Below are 18,655 nucleotides of genomic sequence, written 5' to 3' on the forward strand. Positions count from 1 at the left end.
CACATCAAATACACATTTATCCTTTAGCTACTTAAAAAAATAAATACATCTTCACAAGCTACTGGTTCTTCCATGTATCTCCTTGCATCTCTTTGATCACACTCCTCCAACCATTCAGTAATCCATCAGTAATTATAACTTCTTAGCTTCTTTAGCCTAAAAGGGACGAATTTATCACAGACTGTCATGAATCCTGGTTTTAAATTATCAAGAGTCCAATTACCAACAGGAATGGAGATACCACTTTCCAATTAAAGTGACTGATTTAATGTAAAACCTTGTAACATTTCACTTTTTAATTAGGTACATCCTTATCAAATACAAAGAGGTTCACCCTCATTTTATTTTCTATCCAGAGAATTAAATACAGCAAACATTAATCATACAACAATATAGCGCCAGACCTAATAATGCTTTTGGCATACTTTGACAACTTCTAATCCATCAGTGTATGATGTCTTTTATTCCTGTTTCATCCAAACATTTATTTGAAAGTCAAGAATAGGCTAAAACTTTTTACATCCAAACATCCCCAGGTACATCTGAAAATATTAAGCCAGTTACAAGTTGAAAAGAAAAACAGGAGTAAACAAAAAAGGAAGAAAATATAACTACAGAGTGTCAGCTGACACACCGTCAGGACTGTCCACACTGTTGTCCACATGAATTATTTATCCCCACTAGAATTAGAATAAGGATGCAGCAATCCAGACTTCTAATTCTTATTTAATTCTTTTGTGCCAGGTTTAGAGATGGCATCACAATTGCCACAGAAAGACCCTATTGTTGACAAGCAACAGTCTCCTGTGACAGGGTACCTTCCTGATCTACAGTTCTTCTCACCTGGGCTAAAGCACTACTCACTGTGCAGAGCAGGAAGAGAGGGAGTGCACAACCTCCTCAGCAGCTTTCTCTTTTTAGGCCAGGCCTGGAAGAGACGGTGGCCAGGGACTTCCATACCACAAACTAAAGAAAACAGCAGTAGCTGCTTTTGTGAAATCAAACACAAGAACAAGAACCAGGAGAGGGAATAGAGACAACTCACTAGAAGGGGAATCAAAAGCACTGTTCATTGAGAAGAGCTCATCTCACAGAGCCCTCTCTACATGCACAAACTCAGATATTTTACTTCTATTTTAACACCTTTGAATGCCTTAGGAACATTCCTATCGCACAAAGAGAGCCCCTGCTTCCAAACACTGCAATTATTTACCCAGTTTGGAAGTGCTGACGTAAGGGAAACAGACCAGGACTCTCAGCAACCTCTGCTGAAATTCCTCCTCCTAATCTGATGAGGAAAAAGTGGGATTTCTCCATCCATCATGGCTCAATACCTTGATTACATCTTCAGGGATGCAGCCTGGAAGGGTACAACATGGTTAAGTCTGAAACAAATCAAGTAACTAATTCATTCAGCACATGCTACAGTCTTCCCAGCATTCCTGCATCCCCCTCACATGATATTCAGTCAATCACTACCTGCTATTGTAGTCTTCACTCTGCATTTTGCTGTTAAACAACTATTGCATTTCTGGGTTAAAAAAAGTCTTTAATTGACAAGATATTAGGCACAATTCAGAAGCAGCAAAGAGGTTCCCTGTTGGTTCATGAACCAGCTGCATACAGCAGGTGCAAGCTTTTTTGTAATCACATATAAAAGTGTGCATGCTAAGGCAAACACAAGGCTATTATAAAATAGAAAGCTTGACTAACTTTTGGAAAGAGGGATTTTTAATCACAGCTACTGTTAAAAACAAGTACACAAAGTTTGGAGAAAGTAGAATTTTAGAAAATTAAAAAGCTTAATATGGAATCTGAATTAGATCTCCATGATTGGCAGGGCAAAAAGGGTTCTCAAAGCCTTTTCATACTCTTGTTTCTGTGCTAGTTGTAGGAAAGAAAATTTTCAGAGAGAAAACATAGATGAGGAAAGCTTACTTTTTAGGGAAAAGGATGATACTGGAATCTAAAATTTTAATACACATTATGCATGACTTCTCATCCTTCTGAAAGTGAGAAAACCAAAAGCTTCAGAAACACTGGTACTTCACAGCATGCTGTGATTAAGTCTTATTTTCTTCATCTGATTTGTTTAATTACTTTGAGTTACACTAAGTTGACAGAAATCTCAAAACAGTAGTCATAAAATGATGACTTTTCGGATAGGAATGTAACTCAAGCCTAGCACAAATCCACTAACTTGCTGTGAAGTTCCACCAAGAAAGGGACAGGCCATTATTATAATTGTTACCAGTGTACTAGTGTTACATAAAAATCAAAAAATATCAATCCTGTACCAGAGAGTTTACAATCTGAAACCAGCTGCAGTAATACTAAACACTATGATACTAGCAGATAGCTTCCACATACATTACAATAGGAGGCTAATGTCACTATATGGTCATTGGCAGCAAATTCACAGGCTGAGAAGGAAAAAAGCACCTCAACGGTACTACAGTAGACCTTCGCATACCACAGTTCATTCTCTAGCCCAAAATACCAAAGGCTGGAATAAGCCAGAGGGATCAAGTAAGAAAGCTGGACAAGAAGTGTCATGTAGTGTCAGGAAAAGGCACAGAAGTCAAAACTTGTATTTACTGCAGCTGGGCAAAACTCCACAGACAGAAAGCTACAGAACTGAAGCAATGAAGAGGCGGGGAAAATACTAGAGCTATTAGAAACAGAAGACATTTAAGAAGCTCCAGACAAGAAAGTCTGCTGCACTTTTGGCTAGGAAGTCAGTGCAGAGAAAGCCACAGACCTATTGAGCAGAATAGAGCAATCCAGTTTGGCACAAGGTTAACAAATTAAAAACAAGGTTTTGGTAGAAGCAAAATACACACACTCCAAAATAAGAATCTAAAATTAATAACCTAGAGAAGTTTAACATACAAAATGCATAGCCAAATAAAAATCTTATAAATTGATTTAATTACAGGCTCATGTATCTTAGCTTTAAACCAATAAATGATAATATGAAAAAAGGCTCAGTTCTACAGAGACTTTAACCATAATGTGTATTACTAGAAGGAACTTATGCTAATACTTAAGCATGGGAGCAGAAGGCTGAAGGCAAGGTCCTCAAGTTAAGAACACAGTTATTAACTCCTAAATATTGCTGGTGGTATAATGTTGGAATATATCTGATAAACCAACTAGATATTGCTAGAGAACACTTGATGTTAGTTCTCGCTTCACTGTGCGGTCAGACTATTTGTAAATCATTACAAAAAGCTTATGACAAATGTTGCCTCCTGAAGTTTACTGAAAACGAGGCATCACTGAAGAAGTCATTTTTGATTAGAAGCATGAAACGGATTCAGACCCATAGCATCTTATAATGCTATTCATGTTTTAACTACACATTAAGAATACTGTTTTGCAAATTTTGGAACCAATCTTGATGAGTCTGGGGATCCTCACCTTCAGTGAGGCCAAGGCTGCCAAGCAATTGCAAGATTGGGCATCAATCCCATGCAGTTAACTAAAATAGCTACAGGAACAAAAAGAAAATATAACTTGTGTGCTACAGCTGTGTAGTACCACAGTAACTTTCAAACCCTTTAGCTTTTATTTCATAGATGCGCAGCACGGCTCCAGCCCATGGGCATTTATGACTGATGCATCTGCATGAAGCTTCTCATGAATGTTGCAAGCTTCTGAACATCTTCTACAGTCACTGCATTATATAAAGAGGCACGGATTCCTCCCACAGATCTGAATTGAAGAGAGGAGGGGAGAAAAAAAATAGAAAGACTTTGTAAAATCTAAAAAAAATGTTAATAACATTCACAGATATGCAAACCTACGCCTACTCCAAAGGGATAAGATTCACATTTTGTATGAATGAGAAGCAACATTTAATTCTTCAAGGCAAGCTTGCAATCTAGAGAAATTCAGTATTTATTAGTTATTTACAGGTCTAACACTGTAGCCATGTGACATTAAAAAGTCATCTTTTTTAATCCACAAACACCACTGAACGTGGGAAGGAACTCTTGCAACCAGGTTGACAAGCCATGTAATTAAAGGCTTTATGACAGAATCTAATGACAGAATCTAACCTCAAGAGTCACGTTCTTTGGCATTTGCAGAGCCAGATTTATCAAATTGGAGAAGAAAATAGAATTAAGGAGAAAGATCTCTGAGCCCCACCACACCTAAGCAGTAGTTGATCCACCAGCAGTCTCTGATTACCATCTCTAGATCGCTATTCCCAAGCGATGCCAAAACAGTATGAGGAACAGCTTATGAGTGAGAAGTGCCGGTAAGTCAAGGCACAGTGTCTGTTGCTGTATCACTGTAGTAACAGTTTATTCTGTACAGGAAAGGGTTTCATCTGACTCTAATACTTACCGATGCCCTTTCAGAGATATCATGTTAAGTTCCACAGCCTTCTCAAGAAACTTCTTTTCCAGTGCTTCATCACCCTTGATACTGCCAATACGGAAAGGGACATTCATTCTGCTTCGGTTCTTTTTCTCCACTGGACACCTAGAAAAGTTTCAGAATGTAATGATTAACCCATTTTGTCTTAAATTTACATTTTCAGCTATATACAATTTCAGGAAGTGAATAATTGCATCTTTTTAGCACCAAAATCATTCCTGCGTAATTGAAAAGAAAGAAAGCAACCTTCCTTTTTTACCCAAGTATAATAACAGAAACAGTAAGTGGAAGGCTTATTAACCCTTCCTGACAAACTCAAAATTGCCCCAGAGGAATGCAGAGGAGGCTTGTAAACAGACCTCATTAAAAAAACATAATAAAAACTACCACCCCACCCATGGCAGACAGTTCCACTCTCCAGAGTAAGTGAGGTTAGTTACAGTGAACTTTAAGTTTCAAGCAGTTTCTTGTCTTTATCTTCAAAGACTGACACACTTATTTTTACTTAGCTACTCACAAGTGCTACCAGAATTGAGCTTGGCTCAGCTAAACAGAGATAAAGGAAAAATAAGAACACAACATAAGGAAATTTCCATGGACATTAGAGACTTCTGTTAGTGGGTTTTGTCCACCTTCTACATTACTTATGTTCATGGTTCTGAATAATACTAGACAAGAGATATCTCTAGAATAAACCTTGCATTGTATACACGGCCACAACGTGTATCAGGTGCATCATAGCTCAAATAACTTAAAATTCCCTTTAACCTAAAGTAGAAAATTCAAGATACATTTAAAGCAAAAATTCTCTTCAATTATTTTGTGAAGGTAAGAACAGGGGAGCGGGGGACACAACACAGATATTTTCTTATGCTTGTAGTTACAAAGGAGATATTTATATATTTTTTTATTAACACAGGAGATCTGAAGCCTGAAGATTTATTCTTTCCTAAGGTTGTGATGTAGATTCTTGCGAGGATTCATTAGGAATAAGTTCTCTCATAAACTGCATGTAAATTTCATACCTATTATCATTCTATTTGACAAAGAATGGGTATAATTCTTCTATTAGTTTTTCCCCTGTTCCTTCGTCCAGAGATCTCCATTATGAAGAGAAAAGGAAGATCAATCGTAATATCCGCCTATGCAAATTTTCTCCTTCAGATGCAACCAAGAAAACACTATTCTTGTAAGCATTCCCATATTTGAATATCTGTAGCTACACTACAGTTTTTAGAAGATCCAGTTGCTATTAGGCAATCCAATGTAATGCAGTTAGTGCACAGACTTTGGAAAGCAAACTGAAAATGGCACACAGCACTTTGTGGAAGAAAGTCTCCATTCACTAAATGGCTTGTTACACTGCTTACCCAGTAGAGTATGCCAGAGATTAGGCAGCACATTTAAGCTGGGAAGGAAGCTTCAGATAAGTCTTCCTTTTAGTCATAGGCACAATAAAAAAAAAACCTACAGTCTTAACTGTATTGCTTAATAAGATACATTTCAGTTCACAAAGCTTGCTTTGCCTTCCCAATTGACTATTTACCATTCCATCTGCATTGCATTTCCCACTCACAGCCTTACAGACCATCTTGCCAGAAACAGATTTCTATTTGTCACAAAATTTTTTTTTTTTTTTTTTGAAAGCTTCATTTGCTTACTGACATTTACAAAAACACCCTCAGGATTTCAGTTGAGTAGGATCACAATCCTGATCAGGACAACGCTAAAGGCAAAGCTGTTCTCATTAGCTAGATGGATAAGCAGAACGTATTAAATATTACGATGAAACTACACCCCTGGCAATTATGGTTGCAGCCAGCTTTACTTTAAAATCCACATTTACTTTGCCCTACCCTAACTCTGATTTGAAAGTTAATTAGGTCCCAAAACAGTTGGTTTTATACCAAAGGTAGAAGAAAATATTTTGTAGTTTCATAGTCAATTCCTAGTTTGAGCTTGGCAAGTATTAGGATTATTCTGAATTACAGCATCAACCTTTAACTCAATATATTTTTGGTCCTATGAGCTCAAAAGTACCTTGCAACACTAAGTAAAAGTCAGAGGGTTAAATCTGCTTTGGAAAACCATCAAAAATAACTGAACTTTACATAAAGAAAATTTTTTAAATTTTGACCATATCTAGGTATGATCTTCCTCTTTCTATTTCACAAAGTGCAAAGTGTTTCTGAACTTTGCACAATTAGCTAATAAATATGCTCTGCTTGACAGAGAAAAAGAACACTCTGACTACCGAAAGAGATGGTAGGAAGAATACGATGCAAAAGTGGTCTCTACAACTTCTTACAAGCCACTTTGTATTTCCCTGGCCTGTATTTCCCTAAGATTCAGTAAGCATACAAGCCAAAATCCATGTATCTGGTTTTTGTACTCTTCTAGGCTCCTGAATTTTATTACGTTTAGAACATATGTTATTAATATGCTTCACAACTTAGCCATACAGGATAACTTGAAATAGCTCTTGCTACTGGAATGAGACTCATCCTTGGATAGTTGTCAAGGGAATGGTTTGCACAGATAATTCCTGTAGGATTCCTCAAAATTTCTACATACTGAAAAGGTAACCTGAAAAATACGCCACAATCAGACTCTTAAAAGTTATGAATATGTTTGGACCTGCAACAAATATTGAAACCAAGGGAAAAGCATAGCAACTTACACATAGAATCCATTAGATTTGTCTATAATATCATAAATCATTCGTGATTTGATTAAACTAAGTTTATCCATAGCTGCAGCTCCGCCATTGTTCTTTATCCATTCCAGTACCAATCCCATGATATAAATACTGCAAGAGGAAAGAACATTTTCAGTCAGGTTACTTAAAAAAAGACACACCACAGAAAAAATAACAGTCCTGTTTAATAGCCCACAAGATGTTTCGGCAACAAAATGTTATATACGGTTTTAGGGTGCTTAAGATTAACAATTCAATCTGGACTATTTTACTAATTATGACAATTACAAGCAGGTAATGTTTTTTGGACACAGATGAAGTATCCTGAAATTCAAATGCTACACAAATCTGCTGGACCAAACTTAATCCTTTGTACCACAGAAGGACAAGTCCTGCAGGTTTCCTGCAGCCCTGCCAGGCTCCCAAAGACATTCCCAACATGCTGCACAAACCACCAGTTCACTGACCACACAAGTGCCTGTCAAGTCCTAGAAAGAGCCAGAGTTAGCACAAAAGTTAGTAGCATCCACCCTGTGCAGCTGCTCAAGCAAAGATGCAGGGGTGAATATACATACATTAATAATGACAGAAATCTAATCCCATTTTCACAAATGTTAAATAAAAACTATAGTTCCATTTCTGCCTAAAAAGACCTTTTTCACCACATGAACAGTGAAGTTTGGCAAAACAAATGATGATGTATTACACTTAATTATTCATTACCATTCAAGTTCTAAGCAGAGATCTGGAAGCCTACTGGCATCACGTGGCTTGGGACCAAGTATTTCAATGCTAGTTACTAAGCGCAACATAAAAAAATCCCCCAGGCCTTTTGCCTTTGTGCTTTTGCTACAAAACTCAGCTTGTTCAAGTTCAGGCATTTCCCACGACTGCAACACTTTACATAATAAACTGTTCACAAGTTTTTAATGGCATATTTCCAAAAAGTTTGCTTTTATTAATCCCTTCATTACAGATTCCAAGGGAGTGCTCAGAGAACATTACCCTACAAGTTTCCCTAACACAAAATTTAGCAGGAGGCTGTTTTAAACTTTGCTACTTTTAATTTCTCAGTGGATGCCAGCATCAAATCCTTGAACACTGCAGAAAGACTGCAGGATAATGGGGGTTACAGACTGTCTTTTATGCAAAGCACCTTATAGCTTTGAGAGAACAATCTTGCCACCTTTATGACAGCACACTGCCAACAACCCCAATGTAAACTATTTCAGTGAATTATAGCCTAGGCCGTTGCCAAATACGCAGGCCACATCTACCTCTTTCCCTCACTTCCTTGCATGAAGATTCTTGGACAAGAAAGATTTAATGACATCAGCCTTAGAGTCATCAACAAAACCCAGCCAGATGAAGTCTTTTACCCTTCTTTCATGTCAGTTAAAATAATGTTTCCAGGGCAATTTTAAGTGCAAAATAAACCCTTGGAGCTTGGAAATGAGACTTTTATAGCAAATTCATTGTTAATTTCAGCAGAACAGATTTGGGTCAAGAAGTCAAGCTCTGTAGCGCCAAGAGGTTAAAGCCATTAGCATCACCTTAATTTAATTTAACATCCTGCTGGAGTAGCTTTTGCTAATTCAGTTAATATTTCCTGCCTGTTTGCCAGCAAACTATTAGAGAGTGCAAGGAAAGGAGTAAAGAAAAAGAGAACTAAGAAGCTTTGCCAGTTCCTTACAAAAACTGAAACAGGCATTTAGAGCTAAGCCAAACAGATGTGCACCCTGCCAACATTTCGGTGTGCGTTACATTCTGGATTCTGCAGTGTACTCCAATGTGGGTCTGCAGCATGCAGTGAAGTCTGGCAAGACAGTGACCAGAAAGTCCAACTTCATTTTCTTCTCCCTTAATCTACGACTACCCTGTTAACGTCATTAGCAGACACTGAGTTATAGCTAAGGCAGCACTTTTTTTTCAGAAGTTCTTTGCAGTGACTAAAATAAAGCTGAAGAGTTTAATCTGTTTTGCTTTTCAAACCAGAGGAGCAATACTATGTTCAGTGCTGAGATTAAGTGGAACTTTGGTTTTTCAAATGGAAATAGCTTTGTACTTGGAAAACATGAATGGCTGGATTTAAAACCCAGCACGTACAAGTACACAGTGTCCAAAACAGTATGTGTGACTCGGCAGTCGGAAAAATAATTGATCATGAAACAGAGGCTTTATCAATCATTGGGGGAAAAAGGCACATACTGTCCACATTACAAAGCTACATTCAGAAAGAAGACAAAAATCTGGAAACATTTTAAGGTTAATTCTTGTCTTAGACACCAGCCCTGAGGAAACTAGGGGTACTCAGCCAATAGGGCAGACGGGCTGACAGCAAGAGTACTACATACTCTACAGTATGCATGTGAAAATTAGTTGTGCATTGTAAAGTCTAAAATAGACATATGCTCACAAGATTTACTGTTCTTTTGATAACTCTCTATGTCATTGCAATAGTAAACCCCATAGTGAGAATCAGCAGATTCAAAGATACAATTAGTACCACTTAAAATTCTACTGAATTTAAGTAAGTGATGGCATTAAGGTAGGCTTTACACACAGAAATCACTGTACTTTATACCTATACAGTGCATTTGATATCTGTTGGACATCAGTAGGCAACTTAAGTTTGCAAATTCTGGCATGTACAAAAAAAAAAGCTATAAAAGCTGAGATTAAACATCAACAATATAAGATTGCACTATCAAGTTACCTGAATCAAACAGAAACCTTATCTTTAAAAGTTGAAATCATTATTTTCGAAGTAATTAAAGATACTTCTGGAAAAAAGAACACCTGAAGATTTTCTTTTTTAAAATAACCATTTGGTGGACATCATTGGTAAAAAAATGCGCCAGATTAAGAATAGGTAAATACTAGTGGCTCAACACCTAAATATTCCAGTAGCAAAGATCATTTCACTAGCTATCACAAGCTATGAGATACTGATTTTAAAAGAGCAAGCTGTAGTCTGTTCTGCTTCTTGCATATATGAAATCACCAGGTACATGACAATTTTATGATCTTGGTTGCTAGCAATGATTCTGAAGCTACACCAATTTTATTTTTGGATTCCAAGTCAGACACTGAAGTTGTACTTAAATAAGGAACGTTCTACTAAGAATAAAGCAAAACAATCATTAAATGCCTTTTCAGGAAAAAAAGAAATAAATATTTTACAGGGATTTGGTGGTTCAATTGCTGAGAACAACGTCAGGAAAAAACTGAATCAAATCTGTACTGAGTGTTCAAGAAGCAAGATTAAGTGCCAAATTACCTACTGGCAATGATAGAAGCATCTCCATTGAATTGATCAGAGTTGTGTTCATGCAAGTCAGAATTGGATCCTGAAACTTCTACACCAGAGTTATGACAATATAATATTTACTTCTGAAAATACTATGTCCTTTATGGCAGAGTCACACAGAACAACATCAAAGCCTACAACAGTCACATGGCTGGACACTTCCCATGTTTTCAAAGGAATCATGTGAAACAGCAACATATCAGTGACTTGAAAGCAAATACTGAACTTCTGAAACTTTTCTCGGTAACAGCAGCAGATGGCAGTGCTGTAGCTTTCCGAATAAGAGATACTGAATAGTTGGCTAAATTACCTGTAGCATGGTGGAGTGTTATACAAAGAGCCGTTCGTTGCTTGTGTTTTGTAATCCAGTACTACAGGGCATTCTTTCAGTGCAAATCCCAGCAAGTCCTCACGTACTATTACAACAGTAACTCCAGCACAGCCAACATTCTTCTGAGCACCAGCAAAAATCACTCCAAACTTTAACAGAAAAAAGAAAAGAACGCTTTGCTACATGCATTGACTAGTAGATCTTATAACTGAGTCATACACTAGTATCGTTATACAACAGGAATACAACTCAGCTGACCAGCTTGGAGAATGTGTTGAAAATAGGCAAACTGTAGGTTAAAGAAGAGTTAGAAGCTCTGATTTCAAAGTGCACTTACAGCTACCATTGTTATCCTATGTATGTCTATTATCAGAATCATGTATCTTCATTCAACTGAGGAAGATCATCACAACAAATTTCCCAATGATTTGCTAAATATTTATTTAGTAGCCACAAATAATTCTCAAGACAGCCTGTCGCCATTTCACACTACTCCAAGAAAATTTACTAAAATAAATTAATACATAGATCACAGTATTTTCAGCCAATCTGGTATTTCAGAACAGGCATCATATAATACACCTGTTCAAAGAGGCAGATCAGAAAAGGCCAAGATCAAGACACTAATAATTGCCCCTTATTTTTGCTATAGACAGGTAAGAAAGGTCAGATGCACCACTTCACTAGTAACACTTCCCACTTATAACACACTTTACAAACATAAGTAAGTATTATGTTCTGCAACTGTATTATCTATGAAACAGACACAGTAATAGTGAGGCACAGGAACCTTTAGCAGTTTAAAAGGGGTTACAGATTTTCCACATAACAGGCAGGATCAAAAATTCTGATTCACAGTATCCCTGCTATAGCCATATACACTATCTACAGACTAAATATGATTCAGAAAATATCTTTTTCAGCTACAGCATTAGTGAAGACCGCAGGAGACAAACAATCTCGGACAGCTATTAACATGAACAATGTCAACATAGTTCAATGTTTGTACTTTAAAAAAAAAAAAAAGAGACAGATAAAGCTTGAGATTTCAATGTCTAAATTCCAACATTTGTCTCCACCATCAGATACCCAATTAAGAAATTTTATTTCCTTAATTCCACTGCTCAGCATCTCTAGCGATCCGGACATTTCAAAGTGCCTAATTATATGCATTCAAGTTCAAAAATGCTTTGTGCAGCCACTGTGTCCAATACTGTACCTTGGAAACATCCACAGGTCTGGACAGGAAGTTTGAGGACATATCACAAACTAAGACTGCTCCTTTGACATCAGGTACAAAGTCAAACTCCACACCATGAACAGTCTCATTAGCACAGTAATAGACATAAGATGCATTTGGATTAAGATTCCATGTACTTGGGTCAGGAATGTCTGAGACAGACGGAAAAAAAAAGCCAAAGGTCACTAGAGACAAGTAACTTTCCTGGCATGCAATTTTACTTGAACACGGGAATTCAGTGCAAACCCAGAACAATTTTGCAGCATGAGGTATTAATTGTCTTGTTACCAGGAAGATATCATTTATCTGCAAAGAAAATACACCAGTGCATTCCCAAAATTTTGTGGCGAGCCATCATTAAACTGGCAAACACCCTTCCAGTTTTCAGCCCTTACCCCTCAAGGGATTTTCATCATGTTTTTAATCCCAGACCACAAACTACTGCCCTAGGGATCCAAAACACCATTTCAGAGGAACTCAGGCACTGGTTCCAACAATCCTCCTTATGCCTTTGGAACCACTGAAGCACACAAATTCTCACTGGCAAAGTTCCCTAAAGCTGTGCTTCTGTGCATCCCCAGAAACATTTCAGTCTTGTCCAAGCTGAACACGAGGTTACCTACCTACCTACCATTTAAGCTTTGCAACTCATTTACAAAACTAAGATTTCCTCTGTCAACAGGCAATATACAGGCACGCCCTGACAGCACAGAACAGGTTTTGCACAGAACAAATGGTTGCTCTTCCTTTCTTCTCCCAAAACATGAGGAGGAAGAAATGCTGCTATTGCCTCCACCATTATTTACTGCCTTTCCCCTTATCTACAGCTACCAAATGGTGAATACGCTCACCGAGACTGGTAAGTGGCAGGTTCCATTCCTTGTTGTGCCTCATAGGATATAAATTTATCTTCCAACTTACTATACTAACTGGTGATTAGAACACTAACTCGTATGGGGATACTCTTTGTCTTTCCTGTTGCCACTCTTCCCAGTTCAAACACTATAATTAGGACCAGAGGGAAGAAAAGTAAGTGTGGCTGGCAGGAGTAGAAACCAGAACTTGTATTTCTGCTCCAAGAATTATTTATGTATATCCATTGACAAATTATGCACTTAAAAAGTTCTTGAAACACACTCTCATAAAAATTCCCAATGCCTTAATTACAGTTAACTACCTTCTTCCTTCTAACCTGTGGTCATTCAGATTATGTCACATCCAGTAACAAGCTTCAAGAGGAGGAGCTGAAAACACCCCTTCTATTCCAGAGCCAACTGCCTATTCCAATACATGGGTGGGGAAGATAAGTACCTGGGAACCCTTGAAAGAAGGTAACAGAACGCAGGTCTCTAATCTCCCCAGCCACTAAGGTCAGCACCCTAGACATACTTCTAAATTTCAGAACAATGTCATTATTGGGTGTACCCGAAAATGAAATACCTTGCAATATCCCTGCAAATAGCTTAAGAGCTCAGTTAACTAAAAAAAGGAAAGAAAAAAAAAATCAGACAGCCCAGACCATTTCCCTCCAATACACATTTGCTTCCTGCTACTTATTTTCTGCTCAGTCTAGTTTCACTATTCTTTTCCAGTGGAGACAGTTAAACCATCTAACACATATCCCAGTGATGAACATGGAGAGACGTGGAAGGCAATCTTTTGAGTGCTGGGCAGTCAAGTCTATAACTAGTTAATATTCAGTAACCCAACAGCTGAGTTGAACCAATTTTCAGAGTGATTCTAAAAGCTAAGCATTCACATGGATGGATGTAATCATCAACTTACTTGTATAGGCTCCTAGTTTTGGATGAACAATATTCACTTTGGCATACTTCTCTGCTTCTTTAGCTGCTTTTGCTGACCAAGCTCCAGTAACCACATAATCTGCATGTCTTCCCTCCTTTAAACCGATAAGATTAAGTGGGACTGCACTGAACTGACCAGATCCACCTCCTTGGAGGAAAATGACTTTGTAGTTTTCTGGTATATTTCTGCATGCAAGAAATAACCATTTATATTATTCCCAGAAGACAAAGGATGCATACTACTTGATATTATACATTTAACAGCAACTGAGGAAGAACACTGTCATTTTAGAAGATTCTTTGCCAAGAGATTAGACAAAACCCCATTAACTTATTTCAGCACTGGTATTGAGTAACAACTCAAGTATTAGGAGTAATGCTATACATGTTACTGATAAAAATTTGCTGAAAACAAGCTTCCCCCCCCCCTTGGATAGCATTAAACAAGTTTACTCTTGAGTAGCTCTACTATCATAGTACACACAAACTTGAAAAATAGTCCAGCAGAATTAATGTTAACTTGTAATTTTGTCTATTGCTAGCTTCGTGGCTTTTCTGTCAGGCTAAGAGCTTCACACCAAAGTGCCCACAGTAGAATTCAGCATTGATACCCTTCAATTTGGAAGTGCAACTGTACAGTAAATTGTACTTGCAGAGCAAGTGCCATAAGGAGTTGTTCATACAGTTCCCCAAAATTACTTCTTCAAACTATTAATTTAAAAACCCCTCTGTCAATAATTCTGGCTGTGACTGAGAGTCAGCCTTGTTACTATATGATCATCATTATTAACTACTATAAGAACATTAGTTCTAATACACAATATATTTATTTCAAACTTTTAAATTTGGGTCATACTACAAATAGGAAAAAGGCTTCTGATCAGTGATTCTAACACACATCCATAGAGTTTATGTTAGTAAAATCAGACTGACAAGTAATGTACAGATCACCTCTACCACTAGAGAACGTATTTCTACTGTTTCCGCTCATTTCTTGAGGAAAGTTGCTGCCTTTCATGAATTCTATGAAGGTGGCAAAAATTAAAATTTCAGAGGAAAGTCAACTAGTCAGTATACAGTAGATACATAAAGAGCCTCTTAGCCTCATAGAAGCCCTTTCTCACATTCAAATAAATCCGCTTCAGACAAAGAAAACACCAATGTCCTCTCCAAGACTATTACTCTATCAGACACAATATCTAAACAAAAAACCCACCACACAAACAGCTGCTTTCAAGGAAAGGTTTCCACATTAGTCATTATTCATGCAACTGGCACAAGCATAAACCAAAAATAAGCAGAAAGTAATTCACTTACAGCAATTCACGCAAGAGACTTTCAGCTGTATTTAAAATTTTTGTGAAATCAGCAGTCCGATGGCTCATTTCTTGGGTGGAAAGGAAGAAGTAGTAACATGAAACAAAATGGTAATACATGAATGCTATTTAAAAATTGTGTTAAGCTTTAAACCTTTTACACTACAGACCCAAAATGCTTGAAGGCTGCCACTCCCAGTTCCAAATCGTACTGTTTTTGCTGAGCGTTCCTAAATACCCATAGAAGACTTATACCTCCAGCCTTGTCCAGATCCAGGCAAATCCAGTCCACTCACATTTGGCATTCACATGACTTTACTACCCCCAAGAACAACTACATCTGTGCGAAAAAAAATACTGCCTAGAAAGGCGTAAGTTTTTCTTGTTCTACAGATGTTTTCTGCTACTAATGCCATCAGAAGTATAGAGTAAGGTACAGGGTTTGTTTTATTCTTTTAATTTTAACAAGGCTTCTTCATGCAGTAATCCTAATTAAATGTTAAGGACACTTAATACTAATTCCTTTTATTATATCCATATTCTTTCTTCCATCTGTAAGAGTATACAATTTAAACATGAATCACAGTCCTGCAGAGAGGGACACTGCACATTCTACTTTTAGCAACCAAATAGTTTCACAGGACTAGCAAAACACCAACCATCTTCTTGCATGAAATTTTTGTGCAACTGAGGCCAGAAAGCCAGTCAGCTACCGATATGGCACAGAAGACACTTCCTCCTTATGAAAGGACAGCATTGCTTTCCTGATGGGAAAGATGCTATACAACAAATATTCATGAAGCATTTTGCCACATAGAATATAAGATACTATATATGGTATCTATATAAATATATACACACATGTATAGTATGTGTATATCTGTGTATACATTCCTGAAGATCCAAAAGTACTAATGTTTTACATATTATTAGTTAACTTTTATGTCTCTGGTCCTTTGTTTTAGATCACTAAACATCTGGCTATGTATCATTTTTATGGTCTCCCGCTGAATAGTAGTATGAAGAAGTATTCTCTGGACATACCTGTTACCAGAATAAGGTATTAGAAAAGAAAAGGAGATGAAATACCAAGATCTGGAACTCTTATTAAACATTTACATTCTGAAAAATATAGAATTTTTAAAGTCTTACCAAGAACACTTATACCAAGTCCCTTGTAGTCCACCAATTCTTTCTGTGCTTCTAATAATACCTAACAAAAGAAAAAACTCACAAATAAATTAAGGGACTTTTCCATTATCTGGAGTCACTGATGCATCATGTGTATGCCAGCTGTTCCACATTGCAATAACCTGACACTTGGCAAGTGATATTAACAGAAGTATAGTCACCAATATAATTTTGTTGCATCCAGTAGCTGAAGGCTTTTCATAAGGTAGCATGATAAAATCATACACTTGTTGTGGAGACCATGTTTTATTTCAACAGTTACATTTCCAGATTTCAGAATGATTTCTAGGAGCTGGATGAAACTCCCAACCTTTTACAGAACACTTAATGTTTATACGCGTACTCTTTTTAATCAGGCATCTTAACTCCTCATCCCTACCCCTCCACCCTGTGTTCTTTCACTTGACTTCTGCAAAGAGGACAACCACGTTATTAAGGAACACAAAGAAGAAAAGTCAGCTTGAGGAATCAGATACCTCACGCTGACCCAACAGGACAAGGCCTGGTTTCATTGAATAAAGTCCTGCATTTTTTGAAGATGAGCCTTCTCTATGTTATTCAAAGTCAAGAAATAAAGCAAAATTTTGAGACAGACAGGAAACACAGATCACTCCTAGGAGCCCTGGCCAGGTCATCTGCTGCTTCAGCCTTCCATTTTTCTTTCTTCTCCCGTAGCTCTCGCATATCAACGAAGTGTTGATAAGAGTCTAACCATCAGATCTGGAGCTTCCAATTTCAGCACACTCACGTGTGAGAGCCAGAACATTTTTAGTTCCTCCTTAAGGAAGAAGGAGGAGAGGGAGCCCCAGTAGAAAAGCATGCACCCAGGATCTGCCAAGAAACCTCATGCTCTGGACAGTGCAGGAACAAGAAATCTACCATGCTGACAGGGTATCTGTTATGGCCCATCAACTGTAACAGCTGGTGACCGAGAGGTCATGCTTTTTATGTTAGAGATTGTGAAGTTTTAACCACTGTGCTGCATGTGCAAGCTTATTCATGCCAGAGAAGGGGGGAAAAGAAAAGTCAAAGGGAACACACAGACTATTAGAAAGTGCTTGTTAAACTGCTCGATAAGATACAGTTCTGTTAGTAACATCCTTTATCTGACAATCTGCACATGCCTTACAATAGACATCTGATATGCCATTTTAATGGCCATGAAGAGCTCTGTCCACCTTCTTGCTCCAGCGAGTCCGAGTGCTCCATATGCGGCATCAGCCCACAACCAAAGTAAAAACAATAGAGGTGACACAGGAGTCCATGCAAGGGAACTGCATTTGCAAGAGGGGAAAACAGGTTAATAATATGGAGTTCAGCTATGCGCTCCTCAAACCCTACACCCAGTCCTCAGAACTCGCTGATAGTGCAGCAGTTCCAACAGGAGCCCCTTTCAGACCAAAAGGTTCAAGACAGAACAGGGAATTTCTTCGCATACACTATACCAAGGATGTTTCCATGAGAAGAGAAATGGAAAAAAAACCTGCAGTGTGCTTCCCTAAAAAATTTGTTAAAGAAATAACACGTAAAATAATGAAGAAAACTATGAAGGAAACTAAGAAAAGAACAAAAACCTTCCACAATATATAACTCTTAAATTCAAAGTCAGACACATACAATCTGGCAGAAGCCATCCCCTCTCCGTATGTAACTGGATAATCCATGGCTGCTGATGCAACTTTCCAGAGGGTTGAGTCTACGCTACCCTCATTATCATTTTTTAAGTAAAGACTTCTCAGGGAATCACCATGTTATTTAGCAGCTGAGAAATAATATACACAGCATAGCTACCCCTGCAGCTCCGAGGGCTTTCTTTCCATCCCAAAACTGGTACAGCACTTGATGAATGGCCATATGATCAGAGTCATAAAAAAATCCGGCAGAGCCGCCCTAAAACCACATTAGGGTGCATTTCCAAAAAACCCCCACTACCTTACCGGGGCAGTTAATTGTGTGGAAAGAGGAGGGAAGAACTGAGGTTTCACTGCTCCGCCGGCAACACTTTTTATGACTATTTACTCGAGCTTCCAGTTTCAGCCAGCGCCCGTGGAAGCCCCCGGGGAGCGGGGCTGGGAGGCAGAACGCCCCCGCCACTGCCCCAACGCCTCAGCCCAGCCGAGACCCCCCCCTCAGCGCGCCGGCAGGGCCGCCCGCCCCGGCGCCGGTGGGACCAGGACACCCCCTCAGCCCTCCGCAGTGCCCCTGCCCGCGCCGGAAAGGGCCCCCAGCCCCTACTCACGGAGCGCGGCAGCTTCGCCGGCCCGGCCCCAAAGTTCGCCACTTGCCGCCCGCACTCCATGATAGCGCCGCTGCTGTCGCTCCTGCTCGCTCCGCCGCCGACCACCGGCGGGCCGGCCGCCGCCGCCGCCCATATA

The 18,655-nt window shown here is 38.6% G+C and overlaps 1 protein-coding gene across 1 annotated transcript; it reads right to left on the reverse strand.

Annotated features, from left to right (window-relative positions):
- Nucleotides 1–448: 448 nt before the first annotated feature.
- On the reverse strand, nucleotides 449–18,655 carry PSAT1 (phosphoserine aminotransferase 1). The gene is made up of 9 exons (XM_063319916.1): nucleotides 18,520–18,655; nucleotides 16,242–16,302; nucleotides 15,091–15,160; nucleotides 13,754–13,959; nucleotides 11,948–12,120; nucleotides 10,708–10,877; nucleotides 7,070–7,198; nucleotides 4,357–4,494; nucleotides 449–3,717 (listed from the first exon to the last, which is right to left on the reverse strand). Exons 1-9 carry the CDS (start codon nucleotides 18,577–18,579, stop codon nucleotides 3,612–3,614), a joined length of 1,113 nt encoding a protein of 370 aa, XP_063175986.1. The 5' UTR covers nucleotides 18,580–18,655; the 3' UTR covers nucleotides 449–3,611.

The sequence above is a fragment of the Chroicocephalus ridibundus genome, chromosome Z (assembly GCF_963924245.1).
Source record: "Chroicocephalus ridibundus chromosome Z, bChrRid1.1, whole genome shotgun sequence".
NCBI lineage: Eukaryota > Metazoa > Chordata > Aves > Charadriiformes > Laridae > Chroicocephalus > Chroicocephalus ridibundus.

Bases quoted from the DNA above. Each gene is read 5' to 3' on its own strand.
- PSAT1 (XM_063319916.1), bottom strand. From the start codon at position 18,579: ATGGAGTGCGGGCGGCAAGTGGCGAACTTTGGGGCCGGGCCGGCGAAG. The intron at 16,303-18,519 runs GTGAGTAGGGGC...TTCTTTTGTTAG, and splicing joins CGGCGAAGCTGCCGCGCTCC to GTATTATTAGAAGCACAGAA. The intron at 15,161-16,241 runs GTAAGACTTTAA...TTTCCACCCAAG, and splicing joins ACTTGGTATAAGTGTTCTTG to AAATGAGCCATCGGACTGCT.